General features: G+C 38.2%; 1 protein-coding gene across 4 annotated transcripts in view; it reads left to right on the top strand.

The window, feature by feature from the left end:
* The window catches only part of LOC135090267 (phenylalanine--tRNA ligase alpha subunit-like), a 26,781-nt gene continuing 2,658 nt past the window's right edge, over window positions 1-24,123 (top strand). The window contains exons 1-16 of one of the 4 annotated variants that reach the window (XM_063987157.1): window positions 1-237; window positions 5,434-5,662; window positions 6,746-6,934; window positions 7,809-7,963; window positions 8,111-8,252; window positions 9,500-9,742; window positions 10,096-10,233; window positions 11,241-11,390; window positions 11,748-11,833; window positions 11,960-12,085; window positions 13,945-14,046; window positions 17,607-17,785; window positions 18,773-18,915; window positions 19,148-19,303; window positions 19,599-19,768; window positions 21,921-21,984. In XM_063987157.1, the coding sequence (XP_063843227.1) occupies window positions 5,525-5,662; window positions 6,746-6,934; window positions 7,809-7,963; window positions 8,111-8,252; window positions 9,500-9,742; window positions 10,096-10,233; window positions 11,241-11,390; window positions 11,748-11,833; window positions 11,960-12,085; window positions 13,945-14,046; window positions 17,607-17,785; window positions 18,773-18,915; window positions 19,148-19,303; window positions 19,599-19,768; window positions 21,921-21,963 (2,160 nt within the window). In that variant the 5' untranslated portion in view covers window positions 1-237; window positions 5,434-5,524 and the 3' untranslated portion in view covers window positions 21,964-21,984. Of the gene's footprint in view, window positions 238-5,433; window positions 5,663-6,736; window positions 6,935-7,808; window positions 7,964-8,110; window positions 8,253-9,499; window positions 9,743-10,095; window positions 10,234-11,240; window positions 11,391-11,747; window positions 11,834-11,959; window positions 12,086-13,944; window positions 14,047-17,606; window positions 17,786-18,772; window positions 18,916-19,147; window positions 19,304-19,598; window positions 19,769-21,920; window positions 21,985-24,123 lie in introns of those variants that run through there. The other 3 variants (XM_063987012.1, XM_063986922.1, XM_063987100.1) reach the window with 3 other exon arrangements.

A 24,123-nucleotide genomic window follows, 5' to 3' on the forward strand; every position in this document is an offset into this window, starting at 1 on the left:
CACCACCACACCACACTATACCACTATACCATACCATACCACACCACACCACACCACACCACCAGATATAACCACATACCACCACACCTCATTACCACCACCACCACCACCACACACCATACCATACTAAACTACACCACACCACCACACTACGTTATCCTTGGCGCCCCGACCTGCCCCGCCCTGCCGATCCCTGTCAAGCCCTTCCGACCCCCAGCCCGCCCTGCCACAGCTAAGGTAACAGTTTCCTGTCACATATTTAGCGTAATTTCGAGAGTTTTGCAGGTGTTTTCAGGTGATTTAAAGGCTCGCTGTGTAGGGTAGGTGAAGAAGGTAAAGGTGGAGGGGAGAGAAGGAGAGTGAGGGGGAGGGGAGAGGAGAAGGAGGTACGGAGGATTGGTGGAAAAAGCTACTTCGGCTCTGTACCACGATTTTTTATTTTTCTATTAGTGGAGTTTGCATTGTTTTGATATTTAATTTATTGATGGAAAAGTAAAACAAGTCATTGTATGTAATAAGATCTTGTCTTGCTGTGTTTTTGTTTCTCGTCAAAATAACACTTTCGTCATTTTATAAATTCTCATATTTTTTATAAGCACACCTAAGATAATTTTAGTGTTTGATTGAAGACTTAAAAAATATAAGAAACGTGTCCCAAGTAACAATATTCAATAAAATCTAGTCGAACTATTCGTATTTTCAAATCTAAAAAGGAACCGTTGCTAGATTTGAAAAATTATTTTCTTTATACAACGAGGAATTCGTGTTTTCTTTATTTATCCAAAAAGTATAGATTTTTTTGTATACAGAATATGTAATATAATTTAGTCTGGCTGTGTTTTCCATCTCGATATTATAAGGTTTTTGTGGCCCCGTTTGTAAAATTTACAGATCGTTTCTTCAATTTTTCTTTATTATTATTCAGGCTTTAAATGTTTTTATATTCCAGATATTTATTAAAGCACTTATCAAGTCAGAATATATAAGCATAACAGTCTAGTTCCATTTTTTCGAGGGGTCGATTTCAAAATGGATTAACGAACGTAAATTAAGGAGTGACGTCATCAGTGACGTCATCATGGTACCGAGATCCGGGACGTCTCTTCATTCCAGTTTCTCTACGTCATTTCTCAATGTGTTAGCTGAAGTATATGGCAGATCATAATATAGGTAGTGCAGTCCAGTCTGGGCGTCTTATCTAGAGTTTCAAAATGAAGTGACGTACATAAAAATAAGGGCCCAGACGAATATTATTCCTGCCTCCCTCCTTGCCTGTACATCAATATTTACTGAACTTCCGTATGTGTCCAGAGTCAGACGTGAAGGAAAACCAGAATTAACCACAAAAATAGATAAATAACCCCTAAAATTGCGAATAATGACACCTATGTACTGGAGATTGTTTCGATGATAAGACCGGTGCCTTTCATGGCAACAGTTACAGGGCTATGGGAGAAATTAAACGCACTTCAGTGTGTGTGTGTGTGTGTGTGTGTGTTACAAAATATATATATATATATATATATATATATATATATATATATATATATATATATATATATATATATATAGAGAGAGAGAGAGAGAGAGAGAGAGAGAGAGAGAGAGAGAGAGAGAGAGAGAGAGAGAGAGAGAGAGAGAGAGAGAGAGAGAGAGAGAGAGAGAGAGAGAGAGAGAGAGAGAGAGAGAGAGTCTTCTTTACCATCATATTCCCTGCTCCACGTTTCATCATGTTCCGTGTTCCATTATGTTCCATGTTGCAAGGTAGTGTATGGAGTTGGGGGATGAGTGATGCTGCACCCGAGGCTGGACAGATAGAGGTGTAGGGGGGGTGGGGGAAAGTAGTGTGGGAGGTTGGGAGATCAATAACTTTAATATTGCTTCAGGACTTTTTAACACTCTAAAAGAGGAAACCTGATGCACGATCTGCTTCATCTTTTCTTTATTTTAATATCACATTAAAGGAAAGGAATTTATAAGTCCTGCAATGTCTGGCTTCCTCTGATAAGAGTAGTTGTTGTTGAAAGGAAAGTCGCCCTCAGAATAATGGAGGAGGTGCTTGTGTTGGCGGATCATGTTCGCGAGACTCAGTACAACCTTCAAATACTGTGATGAAATGTTATGGAATATATACTAAAGAATTATATTCATGTAAATAATTATCGCTGTAGGTTTTGGAAAAATGTCACAGAAAACATGCAGGTCTGAAGGAGAAGTTTTTGCGCCTTGCTAACTTAGGTTTTCGCAAATTTTGTTTTAATTTATAATCACGTGTGTGTGTGTGTTTGTTTGTGTGTGTGTGTGTGTGTGTGTGTGTGTGTGTGTGTGTGTGTGTGTGTGTGTGCGAATGTCTCAACCGAACAAGGCCCAAGGCCTATTTGATCCATTTTAAAGGCCAAGCTTGCAGGTTTTGTATGTATGTAAAAGTGAAAGAGTTACTTTATGATGACTATGCTTCCATATTTTCTAACCCTGGTAAGGATCCTGGTAGGGACAGGCAGTCCTTGCGAGGGATTTCTTCTCTTGCATAGACCAAAGACTAGACATGAGTGCCGCCAATTCCTACACCCACACACGTCTTAGAAAGGTACAGTCTTCCTTTACGGGAGTGAAAAGTTACTGGCCGTGTGATGTTTCTCAAACGTTTCCTAGTGTCATTTCATGTAACCACTTACATGAAACCAGGAAGAAGCCTGTAAGTCATCTGAGTTCATCACTTTATTTTTCATGCTTACAGTATTTTAATATATACTATATGACAATCCTATATAGTGTAACTATCAGCGAAAGTGTAAATAGATTATTAACTCAACACGGAGTCCATGAATTTGTTTGCTGGCGGGAACCCACGGTTGGAAAATATTCACTTAAATAAAACTTTTTATGTATATTCTCAATCATTATTTTGGTAATATGTAAAACACACAAAAGAACGACAAAATAAATACATTCGTTATCATAAGAAAAAGAATACACTTTTTATATACACCACAAAACTATTTTCTCAACCAAAACCATCTCGAATGAAGGGATGGTACTCGTACTTGGATGCAGAAATTGTGCATATATATATATATATATATATATATATATATATATATATATATATATATATATATATATATATATATATATATATATATATATATATATATATATATATATATATATATATATATATATATATATATATATATATATATATATATATATATATATATATATAAAACATGTGAGTCTTGGTGAGGCACAGAAGGTGATCTCCAGAAAGGTTATCGTATTCCAGTACAAAGGAACTGTATCCATAACTGAAAATGTTAAAAAAAATTCATGTACCATTACTTCTAGTTAGTCCTCCTCAGAACCTTCGTGATTTAGAACAGTGTCCGTGCACTTATGTTACTAGGACCATTTAGGATGTCTTGTGCATGGTTCTCATTATAAGAGATAATTATTATCTGGCCCATAGGGAAGGGACAAAAACATATCTTAGTTTTATTCCTTTGTTGTGTGTGTGTGTGTGTGTGTGTGTGTGTGTGAGAGAGAGAGAGAGAGAGAGAGAGAGAGAGAGAGAGAGAGAGAGAGAGAGAGAGAGAGAGAGAGAGAGAGAGAGAGATTAAGAAACAGCAATGTTTTGTTAGAGACAAACCATTCCCAAAAGTTACTCACAGCATCAGGGACACTCGAGGCCAGGTGTCTTCACGGCCGCTCCGTGCCCGCAAGGTAAACATGCTGCCACCTACCAAATTGCTCTGTCCCAGGCTGCTGAAGAGGTGGTGATGTGTGGCTAACTTGTGGGTCTGCTTTTTTTTTTATGTAAGAGGGTCCCTGGTCAAAGGAAATAAAACTGGAGGAAAAAAAAAACGTCCCACTTTAGGCGCCAGTCCCAAAAGAGTGTTAAGAGAATCATCGAAAATTGAAGGATACTCGTAAGTGTCTTGAAACCTCCCTCTTGAAAAAGTTCAAGTCATAGGAAGGAAGAAATACAGAAGCAGGCAGGGAGTTCCAGAGTTTGCCAGAGAAAGGGATGAATTATTTAGAATGCTGGTTAACTCTTGCATTATAGAGCTGGAGAGAATAGGGATGAGAAAAAGAAGAACGTCTTGTGCAGCGAGGCCGCGGGAGGAGGGGAGGTATGCAGTTAGCAAGATTAGAATAGCAGTTAGCATGAAAATAGCGGTAGAAGATAGCAAGAGGTGCAACATTGCGGTGATGAGAAAGAGGCTGAAGACAGTCAGTTAGAGGAAATGAATTGATAAAACGAAAAGCTTTTGCTTTCACCTTGTCTAAAACAGCAGTATGAGTGGAACCTTCCCCTCCCCCATACATGTGAAGCACACTCCATAAATGGTCAGGTAATGCCCATGTACAGAGTTGGCAGTGAACTTGGGGAGAGGGGTGGTGAAGAAACTGGCGGAGACAACTCAGAACTCTTAACTTCATAGAAGCTGTTTTAGCTAGAGGTAAGATGTGAAGTTTCCGGTTCAGATTATAAGTAAAGGAAACACCAAGTATGTTCAGTGTAGAAAAGAGGAACAGTTGAGTGTCAAAGAAGAAGAGGGAATAGTTGTCTGAAAGGTTGTGTCGAGTTGATAGATGAAGGAATTGGGTTTTTGAGGCATTGAACAATTCTAAGTTTGCTCTGCCCCAATCAGAAATTTTAGAGAGATGAGAAGTTAGAGGTTCTGTGGCTTCCCTGCATGAATTGTTCACTTCCTGAAGGGTTGGACATTCAGGGAGAGACGTGGAAAAGTGCAGGATGGTATCATCAGCGTAGGAGTGGATAGAACAAGAACTTTGGTTAGAAGAAGAAGCAACAGCAGCTGAAGATGAAGCAGCATCAGAGGAAGAAGAAATACCAGGATTAGAAGAAGAAGAAGAAGAAGAAGAAGAAGAAGAAGAAGAAGAAGAAGAAGAAGAAGAAGAAGCGGTATCAGAGGAAGGAGGAGAAGAAGGAGGGGCATCAGATGAAAATATTTCAATGTTTTGCTGCCTGGCCGGGTGTCTCAATATGGCTGCTGGAAGTCACACACTCCGCGAGGAGATTGCCATTCTATAGAGTTCAGAGGATAGATGTTAATTATTCAAGATATTGCCATATGTTATGTATTTCTGAAATATAAAATACGTTATATATGTTTCACAAGCATCTCTTTTTCATTTATGATATATATATATATATATATATATATATATATATATATATATATATATATATATATATATATATATATATATATATATATATATATATATATATATATATATATATATATCTTTTTTTCTACACGTAGAGGATGTTGGGAGTTGCATCATCTATATTTTCGACTATAAAAATGGCATGCTTTATTTATTTTTTTTTTAGGTTTCATATATCAATAATCTAATTCATTGTATTAAATTGTGATTGTAATATTGCATAATATGGTTAAGATTTTAAGATATGTAAGAAAACATCCAATGCGGCTGCGGCTCCCCGTCAGCTCACTCAGCTGCCACTGCCAGTTCCTGCCACAACAACAACATGACGGACCTCAGCCAGCAACTTCTCCTCGCCCTGGCCCAGGATGGCTGCCTCGCCTCGCACCAGTTCGCCACCAAGATCGGCCAGGATCACCAGAGGATCGTGGGCACCATCAAGTCCCTGGAGTCACTGGGCAACGTGAGTATGTGTGGCTGTGTAGTGGGGAAGCCGGGGCGCCCAGATGGTGCCTGCAGGTGACACGTGCTGGCACCAACTGGGCTGCAACGTCTCCAGGGCTTCCTGAGGGTGGACTCGAAGATGATGTGTAGAAGCAAGGCGAGCTCTTAGTTGTAACATAAAGGCTGACAGTCAAGGTTCGGGGGGTGTAGGAGTGGCGCCTTGACTGATGGTTGTTGTTGGTGAGAGGGTTAGCATGCACGCTGGTGCTGTAATGAATGGCACAGCTGAGTAATTATGTAGGTCAGTATGTAGTGCTGATCAATATTTACTTCACTCACTGCATCTTTTTTTGTTTACTTTTTTTAATGATACAATTTGTTGCAACTTGACTGTCATCCACTGTCATTATCCAGGGGTGTCATAGAATGCAGGGCTGTGAGGAAGAGGGAAGTTTTTATGCATAAGACAAGTCAAAATGCATAACAAACCAGTGTATGACAGGTTTCATCACAAAAGCATCCAGAAGAACCAAAAATGGGAAAAAAATATAAACAAGGTTCGAGTGAAGTGAGTAAACAAAGCAAAATCTAATGTAACCTAACTGTATGGGCTGTCTGACCAGTAGTGCTGATGACCCTGTGGAGCTTCTATCACAATGTTGAGGAGAATGGTTGGTGAGGTTAGAATTTGTAGTTCTTATCATCACTTTCCTGTGGTTCATGAGTCTGGCAGCCTGGATGAGGAAGGTGTGATATTCTTTCCTTTAGTTTTCTTGAGAAAGGGGTGTCTTCCAGGATAGTGGGTGATGTATTGCTTAGCACATGGATTAGGTCTTCTGATGTACTGATGTACTGTTTGCACCCACCACTTACACCACTCCCCACAGCTGATGGTTGCTTTAGGTGCATATTCAGTTATCTCTTGAAATATGATGTCAGTTTTATTGCATAATTATTAATTTTCTCCCCATCTCACAAGTTTGTTGTATGATGTTGGTGCATCTTTGATGATTTTCAATTTTATGTTTTTACTCCGTTTTTGTGAATATGGATATTGTGGAAACAAATCCAGCCAATTACAGTGGTGCCTTAGTTTTATTAGGTTGTGGACGTCAAGCAGATGACAGTTAAATCATGGGAATGCACTGAGGAGGGCACCTGCCTGGCCAACGAAGGCTCCCATGAGGCAAGACTGTTTTCCTCCTTGGGTAAGGAGGGCCGCCTGCTGGCAGACATCAAGGCCAATATTCCAAATTCAAACATTGCCCTTGGAGCAGCAATGAAGAATAAGGTGAGCCACTGGAAGCTTGTAATATACATATCATATTGTAGTTTAATTTTTTGAAGAGCTACATTGTTCAGAAACTGACTTTTTATATAATTGTTAAAGGATTGAAGACATGTTTACTTTTATTGTATTGAATAGAATTCAGTAATACCATTCAAAGTACAGTCTTCTTTTGATTATGACTAAACATAAGTGGTAAACAATTGCTGTAATGATAGTGGCAAGCACACAGGCTTGGCACAGGGCTGCTAATTGATACCTGTTGAATAGTGAGCAACAGTCCAATGAACTCTTCAGTAGATTGTTATTTGATCCACCAAGTGCAATGCAGCCTTGTCTTGGCTGTCCCTTTTAAGAGTTTACAAAAGATGTTAAGCAGGTACATAGGTAGATATTTGGTAAAAGAATTAATATAAGGCAAGGAGCTGAACTAATGGTCAGCTGCCACTCCATGAATAAATAGTGTGTTTGCCAAATCCTGACAAGATGTTACAGGTCTGCAGATCCATAAGTTACAGCATGTGTAGTTTGTAGTTCTTCATTTTTTTTTTTTTTTTTTTTTATCATTGTGCCTTGTGGTATTTGGAAAAGGAATTGTTTTGAATCCTTAGTATTAAACACCACCACAATTTGTTAAAAGTTTGATTTGCCTGAATATTTCATTATTGTCCCTGTTGTGCATTTATGATTGCTTTACTCAGTTCATTACAAGCAGATAATTGGATGAATGGTTGATAAAAGAAAGTCTTGAAGAAAAAAGTTACTGTTACTGAGAATATATTTTATGTTGTGTAAATTAAAGGTAAGACAACTTTTTCTCAGTCACACGACAACATGATCATGCTGTCTTGCTAACTGTTTGTGCTCAATGATGCAGTGGGTGAAGAAGGAAGGAGAGAAGGTTGTTCCAATAGTGTCTTCCATCAGTGATGAGGTACAGCTCCACCTCCAAGCGGTGGCTCAAGGGGAAGCACACACTGTGCCAGACAAAATCAAGGCTGATTACAAAAAGAGGAAGCTTATTAAGGAGATGTAAGTTTGATTTCTCCACATAAAAGTTACTTGCAATGTCATGTCATAAAGCAGTAGTGTCATTTTCTTAAGAACTTGCAGTAGAATGTGATACATATTTTTAATGTTATATGTGTATGTAAAGAGAAATCAACATTTTCATTCCAGTGAAAGGACTGTTTTTGAAGTAAGCAAAGGAAGTGAGTTTACTACTTCAGTTGTGAAGCAAGAAGCAGAGTTGACGAAAGATATGATTGAGAGTGGACAGTGGAAGAATGCAAATTTCAAGCCTTATAACTTCAAATCCAAAGTAAGTTTCTTTTCTAATTGCATCAATGAATGTGACTAAAGAATTAAGGTTTTGTAATTAATTATAGTAAAACAAATAAACTAATACCTTCCCAACTGCTGGTAATCCACTCATAAAATTCATTAGCTGATTTGTAAAACTGTATCCCAATTCACAGAACAAAGGATGAGGATCATGTACCCAGTGATTTCAGGAAGTTAATGATTTAGAAATTTGTCCTTTTGGTCTTGTAAAAAAAAAAAAAAAAAATGAGAAAGGAGGAATAAGAACTATATAGGGAAGGTAGCTAAGCTTATAATCTCTTTTTTTTATTTTGTGTTTTGTTTTAATAATTTTTGAGAGAGAGAGAGAGAGAGAGAGAGAGAGAGAGAGAGAGAGAGAGAGAGAATGAACAAATGGCTGGCATGCAATTTCCCTTGTTCTCTCTCTCTCTCTCTCTCTCTCTCTCTCTCTCTCTCTCTCTCTCTCTCTCTCTCTCTCTCCTCTCCCTCCCTCCCTCCCTCCCTCCCTCCCTCCCAGCCCCCTTGATCCTAGTTGCTCCATATATTGATACATTTATCAACCATTGTAATTGTCAGAACTAACCCTCTTGGTTAGGGAGGGAATAATAGTGTATTGCAGTGTAAAAAGTTCCAGTCTAGAGAATAAGTGATGCTTTTGTGTGAGTGTGCAACTTGATGTGACAGACCAAGTATATTAGGACAGGTAATGTAGGAAAACAAGTCATTGGGTGGAGGGAAAGTATGGATACAAAAAAGATATCTTATATATATGATATTGTTTGTTTTCACTTATATTTGTGATTTTTAATTTTTACCCCCCCTCATGAATATTTTTTTCAGTTAAGAAAGATTCCATGTGTAACTAATGGAATTGCAGTGATGGAACAGAAGGTAGCCATCTCAGAAGAGGGTAACTAGGAAACTTTTGGATAATAGTGACCACGGCAAGTCCAGATGCCATGGTATTGAGTGGCTAGGTACCTAATAAGGATGGATGAGAGTGAGATGATAGGCACAGCTACTGTGGATATAATAATATGTCTCCTTGTGAAATGGAAGGGTAGTGTATGGGAGTTGGAGAGACAGAGAGAACCAATGTGAGTGAAGATGAAGTTTCTGGATAGGAAAGAAGACATTTTCCAGGAACAGACATCAAAGTACATTAGACTAGACTGGACGTGAATATTACCTGTATTATATTTCACTAGTAAATGTCTGCAACAATATTGGGCATGTTGTTCCCAGGGTCGAGTGGAACTGCGGTCTGGCCATCTCCATCCACTGATGCAGCTTCGTTCAGAGTTCCGGCGGATCTTCCTGGAGATGGGCTTCACAGAGATGCCCACCAACAGCTATGTCGAGAGTGCCTTCTGGAACTTTGATGCCCTGTTCCAACCACAACAGCACCCTGCCCGTGATGCCCAGGACACCTTTTACGTAGCAGACCCAGCAACTTGCCTAGAGGTGCCTGAAGACTACTTGGAGAGGGTATGTTGGATCTCTTAGTTGGCTTTTTTTCCCTCATGGTGTTGGTAAAACTCAGCTATTCGGGTGATGTTTGAGCTTCAGGTAATGGAGATCAAGTTGTAATGTGGAATTTTAGTTACCTCATTCTCATTTGAAGGCAGTTATTTTATGGAAAATCATTGTCCCTCATAATTGTTATTTATATATCTCATTATGATCATCTGATTAATTTCTGATAAATTTCTGTACTTTATCATGAAAATTGATTAAGAAATATGAAAAATTACTGGAAAGATTGAATTGGTTTGATTTTGTAACTAATATAATATATAGGATTTAATTATTTGAATATGCATGTCTCATTGGCTCCACAGGTGAGGAAAACCCATAGTGAGGGTGGGTATGGTTCCATTGGCTACCAGTGCAAGTGGAACAGAGCAGAAGCAGACAAAAACCTGCTGCGAACCCACACCACTGCTGTTAGTGCTCGCATGCTGTATAAATTGGCGCAGGTACTGTCCTCCATTCAAATTTAGTCTTTGTGTTGTGATCTGAGGTTGTTTCTTATTTAGTTGTGCTGAAGTGAAATTAACCAAGTTCATATTCCTTTTGTAATGCATCATATTTTGAAACCCAGAAAAAATTAACTTAGATGTGAAAGGAAGTGCTTGACTATGGAACTCCAGATATGATGCTCAGCATGTGACACCTTACCAGTCAGTTCATAGTGACCACCTTGGCCTAAGTGGGTTTAGTCAACCTTGATTGTCCTGCTATTATTTGACTTTCCTCCTCTTCCATTCAGGTTGATCTCTGGAATTTCAGATAATACCTACATTTTCTTAAGTTTACCCACCCAGTGTAATTTCATTATTTCAAGCAAGTTTCCATCTTGCATTTTCCTCAAGTTTCAAAATTCCACTTTCTATCTCAATTTGCATATTTTTTTTTTATTTTTTTAAATTTTTTTCTTTCTACCTCTGACATTATTTTTAATCAACAAACTTTTCATGTTACTCTTGTAACTCTCTCATTTCATCCTTGCCCTCTAAGACATCTAGCCCTTGCTTCATAACCCTCTGCACTATATTAATTTCTTTAAAAAAATTCCTTTAATTTTCCAGTTAAGATATTGAAAAAAAGTACACCTAAAAATTTGATACATTTGAAATGAAAAATTGTAACAAGGTTAGATGTGTGATTCAGCTTGCTGAGATGTAAATTAAAATCTTTATTAAGAAACTATGATTGTGAGGATGTGATCAGATGATCTGAAATCATAATTAATTCCACTTAGATTTGCTGTTTAGCAAGGTGCATGCTCTTTAGACAAAAGTTACAGTATACTGTAATCTATTGCATGCATTATCCATTATCCACTATCAATGTTTCACAATGAAAATTTATCTTCTGAATTCATTGTGTAATGCACTGCAGGCAACAAAGAGTGAATGTGTTGATAATCCAGACAAAAGAGCCAGAATATGTTCTTTACTTATCCTGACAACTCTTGTCACAGGATGGGTTCAAGCCAGCTAAGTACTTCTCCATCGACCGTGTGTACCGCAATGAAACACTGGATGCCACTCACTTGGCAGAGTTCTACCAGGTGGAGGGAGTTGTGGCTGACCATAACTTCAGCATCAAGAACTTAATGGGTGTCATTGGGGTAAGGAAGGCTTTTCATGTAATGCTTATGAATGTACATGTGTTTTGAATTATCTCTGGACTTCTGTGTGTTAGTGTGTATCAGATATCTAAGGTCATGATGTTAGTCAGTATAACAAAGAGGATAGCTAGTACTATGAATATATATGGAATTTAGTTGCAGGAAGCTGTGAACCAAATGTGAGTAGAGGCTCATTACATATTTACTTGTATGAAGTTGAGGTCATTGATATGGCAGACTTTTTGATGTAGCAAAAAATTAGCAGTACTTATGAGCTATTTTGGAAATGTGCTCACATGTTTACAACATTTCCACATGTTTCATGAATGGATTTGAAGAACTTTGATATTGTTTCAGAGCTTCTTCAAGAAGATTGGTATGACAAGTGTTCGCTTCAAGCCCACCTATAATCCCTACACAGAGCCTTCAATGGAAATATACAGGTAAATTTGTATGGTTTTGTTACTATTGTGAGGAATGCCAGTATATAAATTGTTATTTGTTTGAATGTCCAACATAAATTTTACTTGTCATTTGTAACTTACTGTGATATTTTCTGTAACCCATAGCTATCATAAAGGACTCAAGAAATGGGTTGAAGTTGGCAATTCAGGCCTTTTCCGCCCAGAAATGCTTCGACCAATGGGGCTGCCTGAAAGTGTCAAGGTGTGCGGCTATGGGCTGTCTCTAGAAAGGTGTGTATATTGTTAAAGCTCGATGAAGAGAACTTCTACCTTGTTGAATCACACACACACACACACACACACACACACACACACACACACACACACACACACACACACACACACACACACACACACACACACACACACACACACACACCATTGGAAGAGAGAAGAGAAAGGGGAGACTTGATAATGTACAAATTAATAAACCGTATGGAAAAGGTAGACACACAAGTTTTGGAGGTGCATATGGATGAGGGAACAAGATGTATGAGAGAACATACAAAAAGATTAAGGAGAGTAAATTTCTCAGTGAAATTAAGAAATATAGTTTCCCATACTGAAACCTTGATCTCTGGAATAGTTTAAGTGAGGTGGTTACAGCTGTTAAAGAGAAATTAGATATCTGCAGATATGGAGATAGGACAAATGAGCTTTAGCTTGGACCCAGTACAATACAACTAGGTAAATACACAAAATTGGACCTGGGGTCAAGGGGCTAAGAAAGTGGTATCTGTTCCCTCCTACTTTCTCTGTCCTTATTTTTAATCCAAAGTTGGATATTGTGTCTATGTGTGCAACAGTCTAACTCAATGTAGAACCAGACTAACTTGGTACCTGGGGTGTTGGCTGTACCTCTCCGCTCTGTTGCCACCTCTTCCCCAGAGTGACCTGACCTGACAGTGGCCAGTAAGGCCTGGGGTATTCATGTGTCAAGGACACTGGGGACTGCAGCACTGCATGGCCTATGTGCATTGCTAAGTGTATTGGCAGATATGGTGTCATTGTTCCATCATCACATTGAAAGCCATTAAAAAAAACATAGTCATATATAACAACTTTTAATTCTGGAATAATTAAGGCAAAGGATGACATTATGAGTAAGAGAGAGAGGTGCCTGCTGACAGTGAAGATAACACCAGTGTGGGACAGGAATAACCAACATCCCAAGTACCAAGTTAGTCTGGTTCCACTATAGTCTTGTGCCCATGATCTTTGAATCTTTAAATTTTCTACCATCTGGCTACAACTGCAAAGTCACTCTCAAACTAAATTGAGTTGGTGCAGAGCTTGAAACCTGTCTATCTTTGTCCATCTTTCCAATCCTTGAAGTGATACTGGGATTACACAGGTGCAGCTTTCATTTGCTTTAACAGGGTTTCTGTGGGTAAGTGACAAATGGCTCTGAACACACTCACCTGTGGATTAGTTTGGTTGTGGGAAGCACTCCTGGGTGGATGTTTATGTCTCTATTTTCCCCTTTGGTGTAACTCTCTAGTTTGTCTGGACACCTCAGGGTGAGTCTGGTTGTAGGTAGGTAGTTGTGATGTGGAGTGACAGCAGGTGTGGAAACTGCTGATTTTGGCCCCAGTATGTTAAGTTGCCTCAGCTTGATCAGCCACTAAACACTTGATGTTTCTTATATAACCTTGGTGTGCATTTCTGTTATCTGGACTTGCTGTGTTTCTCAGCTGTCCTTTTGTGAACTGCAGTCCTATGGTACCCTGTCATGACCACCATCTGGTGGAGGGGGGAGATGTTGACAACAGATGCCAGATTAAGATAAAATTAAATTGAATGCAAAAAAATTTCCACTATAGAAGAGTCATCAGATGGTGACAGAGATGAAAATGGGTATCTCTTATCATGCATAACTTGATTTGAAGGGTATTGCATTGTGATAAAGTCAGAGAACAGTTTATTTACAGTGTAATATCTATTTAAGTGAGAAATTGTTAGAATTATTCTCTCTCTCTCTCTCTCTCTCTCTCTCTCTCTCTCTCTCTCTCTCTCTCTCTCTCTCTCTCTCTCTCTCTCTCTCTCTCTCTCTCTCTCTCTCCTAATATCAAGAGTTTTTATTTTAACAGGCCAGCCATGATCATGTACGGCATCAACAGCATCAGGGAACTTGTGGGTCCTCGGGTCAAGATGGAGCTGATCCTTGATAACCCAGTCTGCACCATTGACAAGTAGGCCTTCACCATTACCCTCTTTTTACAGTATTGTGTCTTATGCTGAAGTGCCCCACTGATGTATTACTGTTGTATTAAGTGCACAGGTCTTAAACACAGTTGCTCCAGTTTAGAACAACATTATACATGTTGTTTTATCTTTCATATGTGCTATGTTTGCCATGGAGATTAAAATTCATTGCCAACTAGGAACCAGTTGATTGTTCATAATTTTATTTTAGGTAATGATCATCCAGTATAGTTGACTTAATGAAAGCCTTTTAAAACAGAACAGTAGTATATAACTGAAGTGAAAATCATAAGATGGAAGAAATTTTGGCATATCTGTAAATATGAGGTAAACAAATACTCATTACCATAGTTTTATGTACACATTTAAGCAGACAAGTCCTGCATTAACTGTCGTTAGTTTCTGCGTGAATAACTGTCGGTATCTTAACTTTTTACTTGTTCATTGGGATGCAATGAGAGCACTTACATGGCTTGGAGAGTATTTATTTTAATCAACTTGACCAGATTAAGGTCTTTATGAAGTATGAAGAGAGATTCAAACTTTTTTTTCATATTAACGCTTATCTGGTTGTGACAAAAGTTGAGTTTTCTATTAGGTGTGAACTTTTAGGTGTGAAACTGAGATTTAAACTTTCATTCATGTATATATGCATCCATATGCATTAATGGGGAATTTCTGAGAAGTGGCCATCACCAAATGGCAGCAGTAAGTCCCAAGTTATAAACAAGTGAATTTTTTAACATTTTTTTATAGAGCCATTCTACATACATATCAGTGTGTTTAGCATATTTAAAATACATCAATGCTTCTGATTAATAACACAAAAAAAAATTGTATTATATCCATGAAAACAAATACCTTAGTTGCTTTTCTGGTGCGTATGGAGTATTAGGAATTTTTGGTCAGGTACACTACACACATGATACGTATTAATGCAGACAGCATAAATCATAAGCAACATGTCTATGCCATTGAAAATACCAGATGGCACAGAATAACTTTGTAGTATATGGAAACAACAACCTTAATTGGAAATTAGTAACTTGAGTGACTTGGTGAGAATGAGCGTGGTAGGTCAAACCAAAACAACCACGTGTAGTGCTGGGCACTGGCAGATCTGACTACATGGCCTAGCTGAGCCTTTGACATGGCCTATAGAACCTTCAATATGACTTACCTAGAGTAGTGGTAGCAACATAGTCATCCTCCATGAAGTGCCTGTGACACATTCAGCTGGCTACTATTGGGCACCATTTGTCTCTCTAAACAGCAGCTATCTACTGCTTCATCAGCTCAACATCTCTAGGAAATTTATTGCTACCACCTCTGTTTGAACAATGAGGTACACAACACATGATAGCATGGCTGGAAATCCTTGTGACATCTGATAGAAGTTTGTTTTGGTTTGAACAGCCATGATCTCTCTTATCATGACGATTGCTTCTGGAGTGAATAGATAGAATGGTTGCATAAAATGACAATATCCATTTATCATGATGTCATTGAGTATGGTTTGTCATATTAAATAGCACCATCATATTTCTTATATTTTTGAGTCTGTAAATCAAATTAATTTATAGACTTAAATTATGCTGTATTTGAAAATAGTGATGACTATGTGCTGATGTCAATAATATATGAACTTTTACTATTTTTCTCTCAAAATTATCAATGCAAAATAAGAAAAATTCTATGTAGAAAAATATGCAAAAAGTATATTGATAAATACTGGGTGCATTTGTATGCACATAGAAATTGCATTAGCAAGATTTTAGATTATATGAGTGTAGAGCAGGGCTCAGCTGAGACATCTGGTGGGTTACCTTGCCAAATTCTCCATTGCTATGGGCATACGAAATTATTAATGAAAAATAAAACTACAGGGTTTCCTTTAGGTACAATATGAAATGCATCCTCTGCATTCTAGTGTAATTACCAGAGACATGTATGTTTGCACTCTCAAGAAAAATATTTACAGTAATTCGAGTACATATGAAATACAAGAAGCATACCTCAAAGTTTTTTTTTTCCATGTAATTATAAGATAGTTTATCCATGTAGGACATTTTTTGTGTTTAGGGATTAAAGAAGCTGAATGTATATAAAATTTACTACTTGCATATTTTTCAACCAGTGCTTGTTAATGTATTGCACATCTAGAATCATTTTAGGTGTTGGAAGTGTTGATGACAAACTGTGTTCATGTAGTGCCTTGCAACTGGGTCTTGATATGTGTTTATTCTAAGGTTATGTATATAGTATTTTATGCTGCTGTTTTCACATGGGTAAGTACAAGAAGTAAAACAAAATAATGTAATTTTTATAATGAAGTAGCATGTGGAACTTAAACATTTCCAGTGTTCAAGCTCAGAATATATGAAGCAGCTTACTAGTGACTGTTGCCATAATACTTAATGCAGATGAATGGTGGTGTGGGAAGTACTGGCAGTGGTTGTCTGTACATTTTGTCCATATTAAAGCTTTGATGCATTATGGGATGGGCCTTTGTGTATAGGTAACACTCTCTCTCTCTCTCTCTCTCTCTCTCTCTCTCTCTCTCTCTCTCTCTCTCTCTCTCTCTCTCTCTCTCTCTCTCTCTCTCTCTCTCTCTCTCTCTCTCTCTCTCTCTCTCTCTCTCTCTCTCTCTCTCTCTCTTTCTCTCTCTCTCTCTCATACACATATATAATTAGATCTCTCTTTCTCTCTCTCTCTTTCTCTCTCTCTCTCTCATACACATATATAATTAGATTGGAGTATCTGGGAACAGTTTTCACTCTGTTTCAAAGTTATTTATTTTTAATTTTATTTAAATTTGATATGAATGTTTTAAGTTTTTATGTTGATTCATTGCAAAATTATGTATATTTATTAATAAAATTGTTTTTTTGCATTTTTATTATTTGATTTATGTCCACCAGGGTTTTTTTTTTAAATACATACTTCACTAGGAAGCTGCTTCTTGAGCTTTTTTAAGTCACACCAGCACATTTTTCTTTGTTCACAATGGTACTCACTGAGTGTTGGCACCTTTGTGTGTGTAAGGTGTCTCCTGCACTGAACTTGTTTGTTGTGCCTGCCCACACCAGCTTAAATGTGCCAAGCCACATGCTTGGCAGGGTTAAAGACCTCTCAGCCAGCATGGTGGTTCAGGGTGTATTTAAAGAGGTTAACAGGTATCACTAGATCTAGTTGAAAACTGGGGCAACCCTGCATGATCTGTAAAGTGGCTTTTTAATTATTGAATATTCATACTTTCAGAAAGTGATACCCATATTCAACCATAGTTAAAGAAATTATCATAGATAACTTACTCTTTATTCAATTTGAGGAATACATTTTTTATACTAATTGATACATGAATGAAAAGGAACAGCTGCTGTATTGCAGTGTCTTGGAGAAACTTATGTGATTAATATTCATACTGATGACTGTTATATTGGAATGGGACTGTACCACAGCTAATATTCGTGCTGATGACTTATATTGGAATGGGACTTTACTACAGCTGATCAATATGCACATTGTAATGAAGCTAAATCACCAGGTTTAGTGGAGAGGCTGGCAGAGATCGGTATGGAGTTCCTTCAGTAAACGCTCTGAGCAAGCGACAGGAGCTAATTTTAGAAAAGTTGTCAGCCCTGCAAGCCAAGGTTGCCAGCATTGCCTCAAAAATGGGTGTCACTTTGGAAGGTTCTATCCATGCTGTCACCACACAACTCACAGGTGAGTCAATTGCTGGTTTGTTTGGGAAACATTTGAACACTGAATGATAGTGGATGTTTTGTGACCAAGCAAATTAAAATGATAGGTGCCCACTAACAACATAGCGTTCTTGTTGTGATTGTGTGGGGATGAAGAAATAAAGATTAGAAAGGTTGGTTATCCATTTTTCCTTTGTTTCTCAGCTCTTGTGTCAAACTGAGCAGATCAGACACTTAGAAATTTAGAAATATAATAGTTAACAGTGATTATCGTCTTCTTTGCTTTGTAGTGGTGGAAACTTTACAGAAATTTCACAAAATCAGAGTTATTCCAAATAGTGTGATGGCAAAATATAGCAATGTAGCCAAAAAATACCAAAAGCTATAGTTTGACATCTTTTATAATGTTAACTTCTATGAGTATCTATGTCTGATGTCTGTTTCCCTTTGAGAAAGTTCTCCAAAGGCTTGCCACAGCAGAGGAGCCTCTGCATTTCTGTATCCAAACTACCTTAACCGATGAGATATGTAATGTCACTTTCTACAATGTATTATTGTGAAAAGCACACTCACCAGGTACTAAATTTGTACATATCTTGACATGATTTAGATCCATGTTTTCACTGCCATCTTGACACTGAACAAAAAACATTAATACTGTCCACTCCAGCACAACTATAATGAAAAGTTTTCAGTCTTGAGTGATGAATCAGTGTAATCAGTGTAAAATAATAAACTAAAACTTGAGTAGATGAAAACTGTAAACGTGTTAAGAAGAGCAAAAATTTGTAAATAGTGTTCTCAACTATTATGATTAATTACCATTATGATAAGGCAACACTGCCAGATGTATGGGTACAGTAAGGAGGGAGGCATGGTATGTCAAGATTTCCTCAGCACACTCACAATGAATACTGGAAAAGTGGGGGTATATTTGCATCTTGGATGAAGAAAGATTAATGAGATAACTAAATCACATTCAGTTCAATATCTACTGTTGTTCCCTCAGGTGGACCTCAGCCTGGGACCCTTCATGATGTGGTGGTGTATGCAGACCCACGCAGGCCTCCCTACAGCCTTCGGGCGCTGGCAACTGCTCTTTCTGTCCAGTTCCCAATGTGTCTCAAAGTTCATTGCCACTCCTCCGTGAAGGTCAGTGATGCCTGCCCAATTATTTTTCAGAGTATTGTTTATGGATTGTCTACAGTTCTTTAGGAATTGTCTACTTGATCTGTGATGTGTGAAAATATACTAAGTGTTGAAAATTTGCAAATTGACTTAACCAGTGGTGTCTCATTGTTTATACAAAATGTTGTGCAGAATTAAATAGCTTAATCCTAACACATGTGGCTAACATTAGATCTGTGTAATGTTATGAATGTAGGAGATGTCTGAGAAACTACAGCAGTTCTGGGGACCAGGAGTTGGTGTTGAGCGTAGTCAGAGTCAGGTCTGCATCACCCTAGTGTGGAGGCAAGTGGGTGATTCCCCGGCTGCTCTTCTTCCCACACTCTCTGTAGCACCTTTGGCTGCCACTCAGGTGAGGCATTAGAAAAGTACAGTTTTCCTTTATATTTAATGAAAATAACTGAAAAAGAAGGTAGCATCTGTTTTTGGCACTTTTAACCTAAACAGTAATGAGTTGACAATTTATCTATGCTTTTGGTTTTAATCCAAGCCTGTAATTTAATTTCTGAATTACCCCACCAAAAGTGAGATATCTTATTGACCTGCAACATTTTTTTCAATAAACTGCTCATGATAAGAGATGTAAAGTAAGGCAAAAAGGTGACCTATCTGTGTGCTACACTGCTAAGAACACAATTCATCCACAGGTAGCTGGGGAGCACAACATTGTGCGATACTTGGCCAGACTGATGGAGGCAAGCAATGGAACCAGCTCTCTCCATCTTTATGAGGGAGGCTCCATAAACCAAGCTACATCCACACTAGTGGACTACTTTTTGGATCAATGTCATGCAAAGTTGGTCTTGGGCAGTAACAAGTAAGTCATTCATATAAGTATGTTGTGCATGCTCTTTTTGCCAAAGACCTGAAGAGTAAATTGTGTTGTGACTACAGTTGCATATCATGCGTATTTCTGTGCATTCTTTTCCATCAGTTTCTGTATAGTTGTTTTCTCTGTTTTCATACAATTGGATTTACATCATATGCTTGGTGGCATCCAAGCAAACTGGAGAAACATTACCAAAAGAGACATTGATCAGATTTTTGGCCATGTGATATGTAGGTGCTCTGTAGAGGGACATCCAGCCTGTCTCATATACATAGTTACCTTCTATGATATATGGAGAATGTGAACAGACCTAAGGCTGATATAATCATGGCCAATTGTTGAGTAACGTGCTGTATTCACTTCTACATTGTCATCTTTTCCTTTTGATCTGAAGTCTTCTGGTCAAGGAATTTATCAACTGTAAGATCTTGTAAGGAGACTGTCAGCAGATGAGAGGACCTAAGGGAAAATATAAAACACAGAAGTGAATGAAGTTATTTGACTTCTGAATGACTGTATTACTTACTCATTCATTTTCTCAAGATTTCCCTCATTTCATCTGTGTTGTATTTTTGTTTCACTAGCTTCATATTCATGTTTCATTGCATTTACTTTTATTTTTTGGATTAATCTTTCAGTTTGAAGTATATGGCTTTTTAAAAAGTATCCTTAAATATCATGTAATCATCCAAGTTTCATAGAGGTTTTTAGATATTAAGTATGGTAATAAAATAATGCATTTTGAAGAATTAATTTAAACATAGGACACAGGGTATAAGTCCAAAGAGGGGGTTATATGAGGGAATGGTGGTGCCCACTGTACTGTATTTTGCTGAATTATGGAACATGGGAGTAGCAGAGAAAAAACAATTAGATTTAATGGAAACTGTGTGAGGGGTATGGGCTGAATAAAATGGAGGTATAGAATATGAACTGAAGAAGTTAGAAGAAAAACTGATGCTTTGAGAGTTGGTTGGACAGGTAAATCAGGGTGTGTTAAGATGGTTTGGGCATGGGGAGAAAATGGAAGAAAGTTAACTATAGTCCCACCATTCTAAAACCAAGGTTTGGGTGGGGTTAAGCCCGGGATTTTTCTACCTGTGGCGTTGCCATGTTTCCTCTACTCTCATTGGGGAATGATGGCTTGACACTTAGGCTTCGTTGCGCACTGACCTGACCGATGTGTGTGTGTATGTGTTTGTGTATTTATCTAATTGTATTGTGCTCGGCATGAGCCAAAGTTCATTTTGTCCTGTCTCCATAACCATGTTTATCCAGTTTCTCTTTAAATATGTGTACACTGTTTGCCACAACCACCTCTTTCTTCAAATCATTCCATTTTTCAATAGTTTAATATGGGAAGCTGTATTTTTTATCTTGCTCGAACATCCACTCTTTTCCTTCTTCTGTCTCTGTCCCTCCTCCATCTGTGGTACCAAGTCATTTCTGTCTATTCTTTCTGTATTGTTTACTAATTTGTACATTGTTATCAGGTCTCCTCTTTCTCTTCTCCCTTGTAGTGTTGGCAATCTGATCTCTTCAAGTCTTTCTTCATAGCTTAAGTCTTTCAATTCTGGTACCATCTGTGTTGCTATCCTCTGTATTCTTTCCAGTTTCCATATGTCTTTTATTTCTATGTGGAGCCCAAAGTATTACTGCATATTCCAATTTAGGTTGTATCATGCTTGTTATAATTTTCTCCATCATTTCTTTATCTAAATAGTTAAATGCCATCCTAATGTTTGCTAACAAGCTGTGTGTGTGTGTGTGTGTGTGTGTGTGTGTGTGTGTGTGTGTGTGTGTGTGTGTGTGTGTGTGTGTGTGTGTGTGTGTGAATTTCACATACAGTTATAAATTCTATGAAGTGAATGAGATATTGATTGACAGTATGATCCTTGATAGTAATTTCTCTCTCTCTCTCTCTCTCTCTCTCTCTCTCTCTCTCTCTCTCTCTCTCTCTCTCTCTCTCTCTCTCTCTCTCTCTCTCTCTCTCTCTCTCTCTCTCTCTCTCTCTCTCTCTCTCTCTCTCTCTCTCTCTCTCTCTCTCTCTCTCTCTCTCTCTCTCTCTCTCTCTCTCTCTCTCTCTCTCTCTCTCTCTCTCTCTCTCTCTCTCTCTCTCTCTCCCTCTCTCCATGGCAAGTGAGCAGTGGAAGCACCCACCCCATCCCAGGTCAGACAGGTGACATGTGACTTGTGAGGCCTGGGTGTGTAGACCTAAATGTTGCCAGTCACCAAGGTTTTAATATATTTATTTTTATAATGAAAAAATACATATTCTACTGACATTCCTTCCAGCTGTATTATAAACATAATTGTTTTACTACTTACCCATTTTAGAACTACAGAAAAAATCTGCAAGAGCAGTGCTATTTTTCAGCAACATTTTAAAATAAGTATGCCATGTTTTTGTTGCTGCATAAGTACTTTATGCATATTAAGTTTTTTTTTTTTTTTGATATACTAGAATATTTACTTTAAATTGCAGAGGTATCTGTGATTTCTTTTACATATATCTTAGCAATTACATATTTCTGATTTAGGAAGTTTGGCCACGCCACAGGCAGGGGAATCCCCGTGCTGATCCCACCCAAACCTTGGTTTCAGAGTGGTGGGATTATAGTAGTAAAGTGAATGCAGTCAAATGTACATGGTGAAAGGTTAAAAGGAAGGACATGCCTGGGATGGATGAAATGCGTGAAGAGACCACTAAATGAGAGGAATGACTATACAGCAAGCAAGAGTGATTGCATTATGGCAATGAATGGAGAGGGACAATGTTGAGTGCATGGAAATGATGTGTTCTCATTGACCCCTGGGATGGTATGGTCATGGCCTTCAGCATGTGGACCCAGTTAGAATGTAGGGCACTCTGTAGAAAGTACCCTGCATCTGCTGTGGTTTCAGGATTGAAGTAGGCATAGGGTAGGGAACAGCCTCATTATGAAGGGGCAAGGGTAAACTAGTGTATGCTGCCAGGCCTTGATGTTAGATGTGTGTGGCCAACTGTGCTGTGCTTGGACTCCTGGAGCATATTATGGTGGGCCACCACACTGTCCCTTTCCACTGGGGAACAACAGAGCTAAGAATGTGAATGATGTGTCTGTGAGTGTGTGGTTCTTTGTCTGGGCCATCCTTTGTGGGAATGTTGGCATGGTATAAATATATATAGATAGACATACTAGACAGCTTCTCGGTGTATTGGTTAACTTTGTCAATTCACTATTGAGAGGGCTGGGATTTCTATGCCTGTTAATATAATTGCTATTTGACAAGATCATTCACACTACTGTTCATTCATTAGAGGATTGGCACAAATGTAAAATGAGTTAGTGGAACTTCATTGTCAAGCAAGAGAGAAGTTTTAACAATCCTATTTACCTGTTTTTATCTGTGTGTGTGTGTGTGTGTGTGTGTGTGTGTGTGTGTGTCAGTCATAGTTTTGTCAGCTGTAGTACCCCAGTTTGGAGCTCATATAATCACACTCATCACACATTCTGTGCACTTGCTCAAAGATGACAGCAACTACTCACTCATTAGTGAAAACCTCTGAAATATGAACAGTTCACAAACCTAAACCAGCCAAGTGACAGATGAGGATGTTATTGTTGAGTTAGCATGTGATGTGTGTAAAAATAATAGAAATTATATTAAACCATTTATTAGAAAATGTACCATTAAGGTAAGAATATGTTCATTATACTACTATAATTTGAAATATGATTATACATAAATGTATGAAACAAAAGTCTTTGAATATGAAAAAGTGGTCAATAAGCTGTTAAGGGTGTGATAGATGTTGGCTGGGTCAGGCATGTTTCTGGATACTCTTCAGTCACCTTTGCTGTTGTGGTGTTAGTTGAGTGTAACAATGGTGGCTGGGGGTGAATTTGAGCCTGGACATACTGGCTCATTCATTCACATGTTGGAGACTGCCACCTTTACTTTATGTCAGAGGTACAGTTAGCAAGCCAATCTGAAGAGACAGCTGATATGGGATAAATGGCAGAGGTAGGGGGAGTGGCAGAGAACACAAATGAGGGAGGTGTGGATACATAGATTGAAGGTGGAGTGGCTGGTGCGATGATTAGTATTCCATGGTAGGCTCACAAAGTTAAGTAACACCATGCATGTACACCACAAAGTGAATTCTTAAGCTCATGCTCCAGGATTTGTGATCGCCTTAAATATATTGTCCTTAATGTCAACAGTTTCCACTTCTCACTGAAAAACAAATTAAACTGAGGCTATAGAATTGAGGTTGGAACTGGTTCAACAGCTGGCTAGAGGACACATTCTCACTATGTCCATGTGTGTGTGTGCTAAAAATCAGACATGAGACAGAC

Source organism: Scylla paramamosain, chromosome 1 (assembly GCF_035594125.1).
Source record: "Scylla paramamosain isolate STU-SP2022 chromosome 1, ASM3559412v1, whole genome shotgun sequence".
Lineage (NCBI taxonomy): Eukaryota > Metazoa > Arthropoda > Malacostraca > Decapoda > Portunidae > Scylla > Scylla paramamosain.